The sequence below is a fragment of the Xyrauchen texanus genome, chromosome 9 (genome assembly GCF_025860055.1).
Source record: "Xyrauchen texanus isolate HMW12.3.18 chromosome 9, RBS_HiC_50CHRs, whole genome shotgun sequence".
NCBI lineage: Eukaryota > Metazoa > Chordata > Actinopteri > Cypriniformes > Catostomidae > Xyrauchen > Xyrauchen texanus.
In genome coordinates, this window is record NC_068284.1 from 12,779,263 (window position 1) to 12,791,582 (window position 12,320).

Sequence of the window (12,320 nt, forward strand, 5' to 3'; positions counted from 1 at the left end):
GCGGACGCGGGAGATATCAGACAGAAAAACCCTCCGTCTAGAACGGCTTCGCCACTTTAAACAGCTGCTGCCAACCTCCCGCAGTACTTAAAAACACCGGGAAAGTATCATGAGGAATAGTTTGTGAATATTGCAATATTTCCTTTAAATATATGTCTCGCGGAGCTGCGAAAACCAGCCGTTAATCTGAGGGCGATGATTCACTGGTAATTTTCCAGCAGCGCGAGTCTCACCTCAGACAAGAACATCCAGAAATATTCATAAAGATGAAATTCACCGAGCACCTGTCTGCCCACATCACTCCGGAGTGGAGGAAACAATATATTCAATATGAGGTAAGAGCGAAGAAACCCAACGTTGAGCTTTTTCTTTTCTTTTTTATATCAGAGTGCGAACTAGTCTAAAATCAGTCCCTTGTCATTATAATACAAACTAAGCACAAAGACACGTGTACCTCCCTATTTATGCGATTAATATCTGTCAGATCAGCTTTGAGTTAGTCTGTACCTTGAAGCGAACAGCTGGTAGCTTTAAAGCTAATGTGAGTCTGTGAACATCAGTGATGAGGGAGATTCAGTCTAACGCGGCACATGATCAACGATGATGTATTTAATATATTTATTATATAACTATACTCAATCAACAAGGAGACCAGGTTAATCTTATAGTTTCATATTTATGTGTACTGTATGTTTATTTCACACAAACAGTTTGCATCTCTGATTTTAAATCTAAAAGAAACCTTTGGTCAGTCAGTTTGGGGATTAAAGTCACGTTTATCAATTATGGCTTTGTTACAGTACTGATGAAAATCTAGAATTGTGTTAGATGAATAAAAACTAGATTTTTTTGGTTTCTGTTTAGAGGCCCACAGTGCAATAAACATTGCATTCAACCGTTAGTCAGCTTGATAAATTGTATTGCCCTTTTGTCTTGTTTATAGGTAGATCTGTAGTAACCTGCAGGATGTACTTCTTTCACAACAAACAGATATGATTCAGGCCTTTACGGAGCAATGCTTGTTGACTAGATAATTGAATAATTCCACATGAAGGCATATAGGAAGCAGTTTTCTTCGTCTCTGACAGTGGGCTTGGTTAAACTTGACAGGCCTTTAGTGTACTTCGGCTCCTTCAGGGTTTTATAGTCTATACATAATTAGATTATTGCTTTCCTCCTGGACATTTGCTAATTAATTAGTCATCATCCTTATTTGATAGTACACAGTTTATTGTGTTTGTAGATAGGTGTACAGGCTTGTAGTTGCTCGATTAGTATAACAATGAAACGGTTAGATTACACTGTTTATTCCATCTCACCTGCTGTTGTTTTTTGTGACATTTCAGACATTGTCACTGGTGTGTTAATGTGTTGTTATATTCAGAACTGTTGCTGTGATCTTTATTTTGTATCACACCACTGACCTGCACAGAGCGTAGGCAGTAGGGGTGCAAGGCAAGCCCCTTCCTCTTTCGTTCACAAATTTAAATCTGCCCTCTTTGTCGTCCAGAAAAAGGGGGGAAATTTGAATCATTAAATGAAAATAGTTAAATAAAACAAATTTTAAATCTCGTCATAATCTCACAACAACAGTAATAATGTGTTATTGTGAAATTTTGGGCATATTAAATAAAATTAAGTTAAGTGCGCACACTAAAGCAGATCAGGGGCGGGCGGATTCCATTCGGAAGTGATCCTCCCTATGCCCTACTCACTCCAAAGTGCAGATCCCTTGAAGGCAAGGAAGGAAACATGGCATTACTTTATGAATGTTACGCTAACAGTCATGTGGAAGGGCCCTCTGAGAAAAGATAAATTTTCTCACTTTGTTTTGATCAAGCTTTCGAGTGGCATCCCCTCCCACAGGAGTGCCTGACAAAGAAAGCAAAAAATGCAGTTTTGAATTTGCCCCACATCATCGAAGTGCCGTTAACTCAGACGTGTAAAAGGTCAGATAAAAAGTATCTATGTATTGTGTTGTAAGTTCATCAAAAGAATAATACTTTATTGCTACCGTTTGTCCAACATTGCACACCTGCAGTAGAAATATTTATTTATTAGAATGGGATTATAAACGTTTGGGTCGCTTTCAATTAAATTTAATTTGTGTTTTATAGAATATTAACATAAAATTAAGAAGTAGGTTCAGCCAAAGCCAGTTTGGTTTTGTTGAAACTAATAAGCCATTTGATGAATCACTTTCAGAAAAATACCATTAGGCTACCACAGTACTGCAGCTCCCTATACGCATATTACGCAGTCTGTGTCGGGCACCAACTCCCAAGGGAGGTGCCATCATCCCCTAGGGAGGCACCAGAAACTCCACCGGCTGCCCTTACTCGCATGTTATACACCTTGCGCTTGCACTTTCTAATCACGCCTTTCGCACCGTGCCCCACGTTTCCTGGGGTCACGTTCATATTTCATGATACTGTCATGGGACTCCAAGGTACTTAAAAAATTCCATGGTTTTACTTTGACACCGGTCATAAACATGGGGTTATCACAGACCAGGTCTAAAAATAAATAAACAAACAAGTGTAATCCCATGGTGCTTTTTGTGAGAAATATAACAAAATAGGCTATTATTTGTGATCAAGGAAAAATTGAAAAAATTATGTACAGTATACACAGTATATGCACGAAAATGGTTAAATACTAAGAGCAAAGAAATTTGTTAAGTATTAATAATTACTACTCGTAAAAAATAAAAAAAAATTAAGTGGGGGGGGGTCAGTGCCTTTTTCTATCCTTCCGCCCTGTCCCTGCTAAGATCTGTGCACGTCACTGGGACACACAGTGTGTTGACAAAGCTGACGTCAGCTAATTTAGAGATATGAGCGTTTCTGCTGATTTTTGTGTTCTGTGGGAGCTATCACATGATCCTTAATGCTTAAAAAGAGAAGAAGCGAGAGAAAGTGTTTCAGTATCTCAAACTTAGAGCTTTTTCACTGTCATGGGAACTCTGTGTATTTTGGCCTGTGTGTTGAACTGTGCAGGCCTGCGGGTAGAACAAGTAAACATCCCTCATGCTTGTCAGATTTCTCCCCACAGGCCCATGATCTCCTCTGAGCCTCAATTTCTTCACACCAAACAGTTTAGCATGAACCCAGTGTTTCCTACAGGACTCTGTTTTTGCAGTGTGGCGCCCAGGCGACCTCAGCACATCCAAACCATCCCCCTTCCCCTAATGCATTTGCACTTGAATTGAACATCTCTGCAGTTGAACAACATCACACTGTATGTCCGTTGTTATGTGCAACCAGCAACCGGCAATATAGAAAATTACATTTTGTTATTGCATGATGGCTTTCTCTCTTTGTTATTGCATGATGTCTTTCTCTCTCATCACATTCAGTTTAAACTGAACTTACAACTCTAAAATATAAAATAGTTTTGACCTGGTGCTGTACTACGGATGGGAATTGTAAGGAATTAACGATTATTTTAGAAATGCAATTCTCATTGGTTTTACCTGGAAGTCATCTGATTCAAGGGAGTTTTTCTCTTTCTCCCATCAGTATCATGTGATGTAACAATGAGAAGTGAGGATGACTACTAGAGGGCTGGCCAAGAAAATATTGATGTGTTGTTATTGATGTGTGTTCCACAGGCAAAGTTACTGCGTCTTCCACCAGATTAAACGTGACCTTTGACCTAGTGCATTGTAAAATGCACCTCGGCCCAAATCACTGCTTAAAGGAAAAATATGAAGGGCTGAGTAAAATAACTTTGTGTAAAATAAATATGTTTTGGAGGACCACAGAGATTACATTTTTTAGTTTTCCGTTTGAACTTACCAAATAGGTAATTGAAAAATAGTTTATCAAAGAAAGTTTTCTTGGAGGCAGTTGGTTGTCATGAGATATATGTGACCTGACCATGCATTTTAAAATGCATGCTTTCAGATGAATGTTCAATTTATGCTAAGCTGTGTCTTGACTCTTCATAATCACTATTGCTGATTAGAAAGGCTGCAAAGTCCTTCTCACTAGCCACTTTTTTAACCAGTGCTTTGTCATTTATTTATTTCTATTTTATTTATTTTATACTACGACACTAGAGCCGCTTTTCCACCATCGGGCCAAACGGTTCTCGTTGTGAAACAGTGCCATTCGTTGCTGATGCAGACCAGTTAGCACGGTTACGTTGTCTATTTCCACGGTGGTGCTTGAATGTACGTAACAAATGTGTCAGTTGTCGACTGCATGAGAGGTAAACATTGGAGCGAGTGCGCTATGAAGATGATCACATATTCCAATTTTTAGGACTGCCTTTCCCCCTGGTTTTTACTCTGCTAAAGCATCGGAAAGGCATGTCCCATGTCACAAAGAGAAAAGGGCGTGAGGGTTACCACAATTTGCTGATATGTTGTGCATGCCACTGAAACGCATAGAGAGCTAAAAGTTTCCAGACTAGCTAAAAAGGATATATATTGACAAAATATTAGAAGAGTAATATAATGATATGTTTTTTAGTTTTAATGAGCTAGCTTGCATAATCTACCTACCTGATGAAAAAAGCATGTCGAAAAATAATGTACTTGGCTTAGGCCTGTTGCGATTTATTAAATTATTGTCTGACCGCGGTTATGTGATCAAACAGTGGTTGTTTGTGATAACTAGAGGTTGACCGATATTGGTTTTTTTTTTTTCAGGCCGATGCCGATCTTTTGAAATCCGGGTTAATGCTGCTGATTTATTTTGGCCGATATGTCCTTGTTTTTATCCTCTTATTTGAACCTTTTATTTGAAAGATAAAATGTAACACAAATAATTACTTAAGATAGGCAAAATTTCTCAACAAATACATTTATTGAACACTTCACCAATCTGCACTTGTACACTTAAATTAAAAATGTATAATGTAAAAACATATTGTATAAATAATGTATAACAAATATATTAAATAAACAAAGCAGGTGTTACGAACTGCTCCGAGACACGAAGGTTGAGATCCAAATGCAGCTTTAATTAAGGGGCAATCCAGACACGTAATCCAATATTCAGAGCATCCAAGAGAAGCACAGGCATAACTAGGGATGGGTATCATTAAGTTTTAATGGTATTACTATCTTACCAATACTGCTTATCGATCCGGTACTTCAACTGTATTCTTAACGGTTATTTTTGTTTATATATATATATATATTACACAAAGATAAACGTTATATAGGCACAGTGATTTAATTTCAGGAAGGTCTACTAACATTACTGTTCAGGTGTGGTCTAAAAAGAAATCTAATAAAGTAATCAATTGTAAAATAACACTGCATAGTTTATCATAGATAGATTAATGCAGAAGTTATTCATTCAAGAGCAGTAAGTGATTTTCTCAGTAATGGCTCAATCGTCAGCATGTTGATTAGACAGCTTCCCCTTTAAGACAGAGTCTAATAGGCTCCTGATGCAGCACATTTTCTCCCAACTATTTCCATAACTACGTCCATTTAAGACATAAACTGTGTTTAAGTGAATCTCCAAGCCGGTCGTTTTGACATATTTTTGTGTATATTTGATCGTTTAGACTCGTATGAAACCCAAAGTAGCCTATACTTTGCTTGTCTCGGTGGTCTGTTTCGGAGCGCCGCCTTGGGAACGGTATCTCTTGCGCTCTTTTTATTATTAAATGCGTCCCGCAATTTAGCAACAGTAGCTAGACTGCATTTTACAACAATCACCGATCGTGCTGATTCTGACGTTAAGTTTGAGTTTTAGGGAGAAATGTCAGTGCACCGCTGTGAAGGGAAGGAAGTTGTGCTAGACAGAATGTGGCTTATGTATAAATATTATTTTTATAATCTTTGGAAGGTGAAATCTAAAATAAAATCAGACTAATATCACAGATCTAAACCAGGCTACGTTTGAATGTTTAGTTCTGTCACTCATTATGCAGGGCTCTTGTTGTGCTCGCTGTGCGCGAGATCTCTCTCTCTCTCCGACTGCGAATAGCTAAATTGCATCACAGACAAATTGTTTCATATTATTATACATAGAAATGGCTGGTGAGATAAAATAACTTTCTCTTTATAGCAATAATAAATGTATTTTCTTAATTTTCCAGTACCGACAGCAGAACCGATAACGTCCGAGCTTACCAAAGCCAGTCCTTCACTAGCCTATAGTGCGTTGGTATATTTTTATTACTTATTTCTCTGCATTGAGTGACAACCCTCTCAAATATAAGACACACAAACAGAACAAATAAAAGTCTCAGATTCACTGTCTGTAATTGCAAAATTCTTGCTTACTTATTGTGAAATGATAGCAACCCTTCTGCTGTGATAATGCAACTTCAACTACACTATCAATATCCAAAGTAGCCGAACGTCATGTCGCATTTTTTCTTGAAGTTGGCAGTAACATATCAAAAGTTTTTAATTAAATATAAATAAGTTATACAAATGTAATCCTTACCATTTTCTCCAAGGAGCTTAGCTCCTTCCTTAGGCACTGGATGAGGTCTGCTCACTCTGCTGGAAAATGACTCTAGGGGCAGCGTGCGTCGAACACGCGTTCCACAACAACACTAGGCTGCCCACAGATGCGCCTGCCTAATAATCGGCTTGATATACTTGGATATTGGCCGATGCCGATTAGGTTAAAAATGCTAAAAATCGGCAGATTAATCGGTCAACCTCTAGTGATAACTGCCATTATTGTGCACTTCAAATTCCAATCACATTTGATTGCCCAAATTAGGGAATTTTAAGCAAATATATGTACATATGTTTGTCATTCAGTTGAATGATGAAAATGTAAACAAACAAATATAAACTTTGAAGAGCTCCTGCTTCACTTTAAATGATTGTGTAATGGCACATGTTCCTGGTCAGAGCGGGTTCACTTATGCAGTGTCAATGACATGCAGTAACACAAAGGAGGAGATACACACTTACTCTATTTCTATGGAGTGATGAAAGGATGAAATTAAATCTCAAGGTTTTGCTTCATGAGAAATAAAGCCTTGTGGGTTTAATCAGAGCATTAAAATAACGTGAATTTAGGGCTGGGTGATATTGCAAATAATATTATCACAGTATTCTTTTTCATATCATTCGATATCGATATTTATCACGATATTGAATCACATTTGTACATTGCACATGTTTTTTTAATTTCCAAAAAAGAAGAGAAAACAAAATCCTAAATAGTCTTTACAAAAATGCGTTGGGGGCTCAGACACCGCCAATGCAGAGGTGTGTGAGGGATCTTCTATGAAAATATTTCAATATTTTATAGTTTATCAATTGAGTGCAGTTGGATATGAATGTTATAAGATGATCTGTTCATTTTGAGTCATAATGACAGTATGTATATGTATGTATGTATGTATGTATGTATTTTAATATTTCTTTACATACAGATATCATAGTATGGGGGCATAGAAGGGGGTTCAGGTGTATCTCCACAGAGAAACTTTTGAAAATGTAAAAGTCTGAATGGACCGTTTTTCTATTTTCATTCAAGTGAGAAAGACTAGGCTACAAACTAGTAATTGTTTTGTCATTTATCCTTGTCAGAGATGATGACATCTGAATAATTTCAAAAACTTAGAACTGAAATCTATTTGTTTATTATTAAAGGCTTGGAACATGCTGATTAATAAAACAAAATTTAGAAAGAAAACATTTTATGGTCTAAAGGCGCTCTGGAAACACGCACCTCATGTTTACGCACATGTGGGGGAAAGAGGAAGCAGTGCGGACAGCGCATCGGTGAAGCGTGTTTCAGTCCTAGAGAAAAATATTTAAGAATACAGCGCAGAAAGATCAGATATGATGTAACTGGCACTGTTGTTTTGTTTTGCTTCTCACTAGAGACGATGAGAAGGTGTAATCATCGTCATGATATCTTGCAGTCAAGATGGAATCAATCTGGGATCCGGAACGCGGTAACCTGCATAGCGGGGGCAATAGCAACTTCATACAGTCTGAGGCTGCGTTTCCACTGAAGCGGAAGAAATCCGCACAAAGCCACTCCCAACACTAGGGAACTGCTTTCCCCGCGCTGCTGTAAATTTTACAATCCACCTCGAAAGTTTGGCGCTCGGATTCCATAGGAAGGAATTGAAAGCGCGTGCTCACATTCGCTAACTACGCACCAGTGGAAACATACTAAAAGAAAGCCAAACTGCTAGTGTTTTTAGCAACATGTATGTCTAGATGTAGAACACGGGCTAAATATCGAAAATTACTCCAAAGCTTGTCATCGATATTGATATCAGAGTTTTTTATCGTGATAAATATTGATATCGTTTTATCGCCCAGCCCTACGTGAAATTGAAAAAATTAAGACAGAAGTGTTTTACTATTGCATAATATTATAAAATAAAATATTTAAAAAATTATATTTAATTTTTTATAGAAAATAAAACTTCTTTGTGTATAAAACACACATGCACCTTAAGAAATTTGACAATTTATTTGACAACAATCATAACAGCCCTAAAAGAGACAATTAATTATCATAATTGCAATTAATTATTTGACAATTAATCACCAAATTTCATGATCGTGACAGCCCAAACATCAAACCATGAAGATACACCAAACATACACTTTTGTTTAATTACATTTTGTTAACCTCATCATAACAAATTTTGCCAGCTACTTAGAAACAAATGAGTTACCTTGGCATTGGCAAATTGACAATTATGAGTCGCCACATACTAAAGCCATTTCACCAGGACGGTTGAGAGAAATCTGGGCTGAGAAGGGTTTCTAATCTTTTTGTGCCAGTTTACCAAACCGTGCTTAAGTGGAAATGCTACTGGAATTGTTTCTCACCGTGTTCCGAACTGATTCTAGATTCTTGAAATGGATTTGATGGAACAAAGTTAAAAACAGCCATTTCCTCTATCATGCCTTTTAGATTTAGTACTTCCTCTTCTGTACTCAAGGACTCATTCCTGTTCTGTCTCATTCTGTCTGCATCCTGGCAGAAGTTCCCTTGTCTGTCAGCATGGGCTCTGGGCCAGTCACATGCTACTGTGTAATATGAAAGCCAATTGTCTGACCTCTGAAAATGGCGTCACATATTGTTCTCTTCTCTGCAGGCTTTTAAAGAAATGTTGTACGCCGCACAGGACCAGGCCCCATCAATTGAAGGTAAATATGACATATATCAGGACTAGACGAAAACCAGGACTAGGTCAAATTCTCAAGTCTGTTATACATAAACAAGCACAAACAGTATATGCCTTAATGGTAATAGCGTAATCCCCTCTTACTACATCGCTCACTGAGCACTTTATTAGGAAGACCCCTACTAAGTCATGCAATTATCTAATCGGCCAATTGTGTGGCATCAGTGTAATGCATAAAATCATTCAGATATTGGTTAGGAGCTTTAGTTAATGTTACTGTTCACATCAACCATCAGGATGGGGACAAATGTGACCTCAGAGATTTTGACCATGGCATGATAGTTGGTGCCAGATGGGCTGGTTTGATTATTTCTGTAACTGCTGATCTCCTGGGATTTTCACACACAACAGTCTCAAGAATTTACTCAGAATGGTGTCAGAAACAAAAAAACATCCAGTGAGCGGCAGTTCTGTGGATGGAAATGCCTTGTTGATGAGAGGGGTCAACAGAGAATGGCCAGACTTGTTCTAGCTGACAGAAAAACTACGGTAACTCAGATAACCACTCTGAATAGCAGAATAGCATTTCAGAATGCACAACACATCGAACCTTGAGGCGGATGGGCTGCAGCAGCAGACCACATCAGACAATTATTAGAATGATAGTGGTTCTAATAAAGTGCTCCGTGATCCACAGTACACACCAGCAATTGCCGTGTGGCAAAGTGATATGATACTCTAGTACGGTCAACAAATCGGGAACTACTTAATAGACCTTATTCAGAGAGGTGCCATATTACATTTTTGATGGAAATGAAAACCAGGCTGTGAGGAATAGACTTCCATTCTCTGCATGGGTTGTACTGTTGTTTAGATTGGTGTGATCGTTTAGCTTTCCAAAAAACATTTCAGTAGACAAAAAACTTAATACAATTAGATATAATGTTGGACCTTTACAGCTTTATATGTGTACACTGTAAGTCTATCTCTCATAGCCTTGTTTTCATGCCTGTCAAAAATGAAATAATTTGCTGCCCTTTTTAGATGTATAGCCTTGCAGTTACAGAAAATGAGTTACCGTAATTTCCGGACTATTGAGCGCACCTGAATATAAGCCGCACCCACTGATTTTTAAAAAAATATGATTTTGAACATAAATAAGCCGCACCTGTCTATAAGCCGCAGGTGCCTACCGGTACATTGAAACAAATGAACTTTACACAGGCTTTAACGAAACACGGCTTGTAACAACAATAAATAGGCTTTAACGAAACACGCTGCCACACACGGCTTGTAATAAAACATTTGCAGTAAACAGTAGCCTACCAAGAAAGTCATTGGTCACTATCTTCCTCGTCCTGTGCACTGAAACCACTGAAGTCATCTCCTTCGGTGTCGGAGTTGAATAGCCTCAGATTTAGTTGTCTTTTTGCACTGAGTCAATTCCTCACGCTGCTGTTTCCAACGTCTTATCATCGACTCATTAAGACCAAGCTCCCGTGCAGCAGCTCTATTTCCTTCTCCAACAGCCAGATCAATCGCCTTCAACTTGAAAGCTGCATCATATGCATTTCTCCGTGTCTTGAGGGTGACAAAATTACTACCGTAATCAGAATGATGGGAAGTTTGAGCGCGCTCGATCTAATCTAAACAGTAAACAAAAAAAGTTGTTTGACCTTAACCCGTTCGGCAATTTCATTGGTCTAATGAAAGCTTCACGCCGCCAAAAAACTGAGCACGTCACAGAATGTTTTTTTTTTTTTTTATATATATAAAATTTGAAAGCGGGAAAAATCCATATATTAGCCGCGTCATTGTATAAGCCGCGAGGTTCAAAGCGTCGGAAAAAAGTTGCGGCTTATAGTCCGGAAATTACGGTATGTATCTTTTACTACAGCTTTTTTTTTTTGTCTCCCTTCAGTCTAGTTGCTTTTACCAAAAGACCCATTTCAACAGGGGAATAGTTTATCAACATCTGAAATCATTCAAAATTGATGGTGATCATTAATAGAAAAATGGCAAAGGTTAACCTCAGGATCTGCAAATTAAGGTTATTATCACTTTTTCAGATAACAGCGTATTACAGAGTCTACATCAGTATGTCTGATTAGCATACAAACATGTTTTACCTTTTTTCCACATTCGGGTATAAAACCTGTCAAACCAAGTGGTAATACTATATCCTGAAATAGCTTTGCTTGCAACTTGCTGTTTGTATAAAAACAAACACCTGTTAATGTCTCTGCCACCCTGTTCCTCTTGGTAAGACTGCATCCATACGTTTTCAGACAATAAAAAGCTTTATTTTGAGTTCAGTTTGTGCTGTTTCAGCAGTTACAGAATGTTATTTGATGTCATGGTACTTAACTGTCTTTTGCTTGCATATCAGTATTTTAAGGCCTGAATAATGGGCCTGAACACACATGCATCTCGGCAATGATTTGAAATGAGATTAAACCTAAGAATTGTTCTGGCAAACAATCCAGTTGTGTGATATGTTTTTTAAACCAAGAGGATTATTTTAGCTGCCAACAGTATAATTACATTACTTTTGTGCAGTATGCAATTGAGGGTATGAAACCTTTGCATATTTGAATATTGCTTCTGAAACAAAAATGTTTAAGGCCTCCATCAAGAGTCACTGTATTCCCATACAAGTTTCCCAAGGTTAAGTTAGCCAAAGATGTATATTAACACTTGGTATTATTCTTATAAATTATAGTTGTTGAACATTATGTAAATCAGCTCAATAGCTGCATCTTAGTGTCATCTTTTGTTTTGAATCACCCTGTACTGACAGCAGATGACATATCCTGACCTAAAATCAGTGCAAGTTTACTTCACCACTGCACACATGTGAAGCATAGTTATATCTGGCCCCAGTGTGTAACTGAATAGCTTTGTCAGGATATCATGTTTAAACATATGTGATAAAGGAAACCTTTGTATCGACTGTAATGCTCATGCTATCTTTTCGAGTTCCTTTGACTTAGCCCTAGACCCACAGCTGATGGGAAACTTATGGAGGATTGTTCTAGCTCTCAGATAAGCAATGATTTGCATCCAAAGGTTACAGCACTAAAACACATGCACGTGTCCAAATGCTCATTTTTCCTACAATAGTGCTAAAGCTCCCAGAGAGCCATAATCCTGCATAATGCATTGGGTTTTTCTAAGCGGTGGGATGAAGGTAGTTATGATTATATAGAAATGACTATAATCTTCTGCCATGG

At 37.8% G+C, this 12,320-nt stretch overlaps 1 protein-coding gene across 1 annotated transcript in view; it reads left to right on the forward strand.

Annotated features, from left to right (window-relative positions):
- xpr1b (xenotropic and polytropic retrovirus receptor 1b) overlaps positions 1 to 12,320 on the forward strand; it is a 33,463-nt gene continuing 21,143 nt past the window's right edge. Inside the window, exons 1-2 of the mRNA XM_052134662.1 lie at positions 1 to 335; positions 9,058 to 9,109. Of these exons, the coding sequence (XP_051990622.1) occupies positions 267 to 335; positions 9,058 to 9,109 (121 nt within the window). The 5' untranslated portion in view covers positions 1 to 266. The remainder of the gene's footprint in view (positions 336 to 9,057; positions 9,110 to 12,320) is intronic.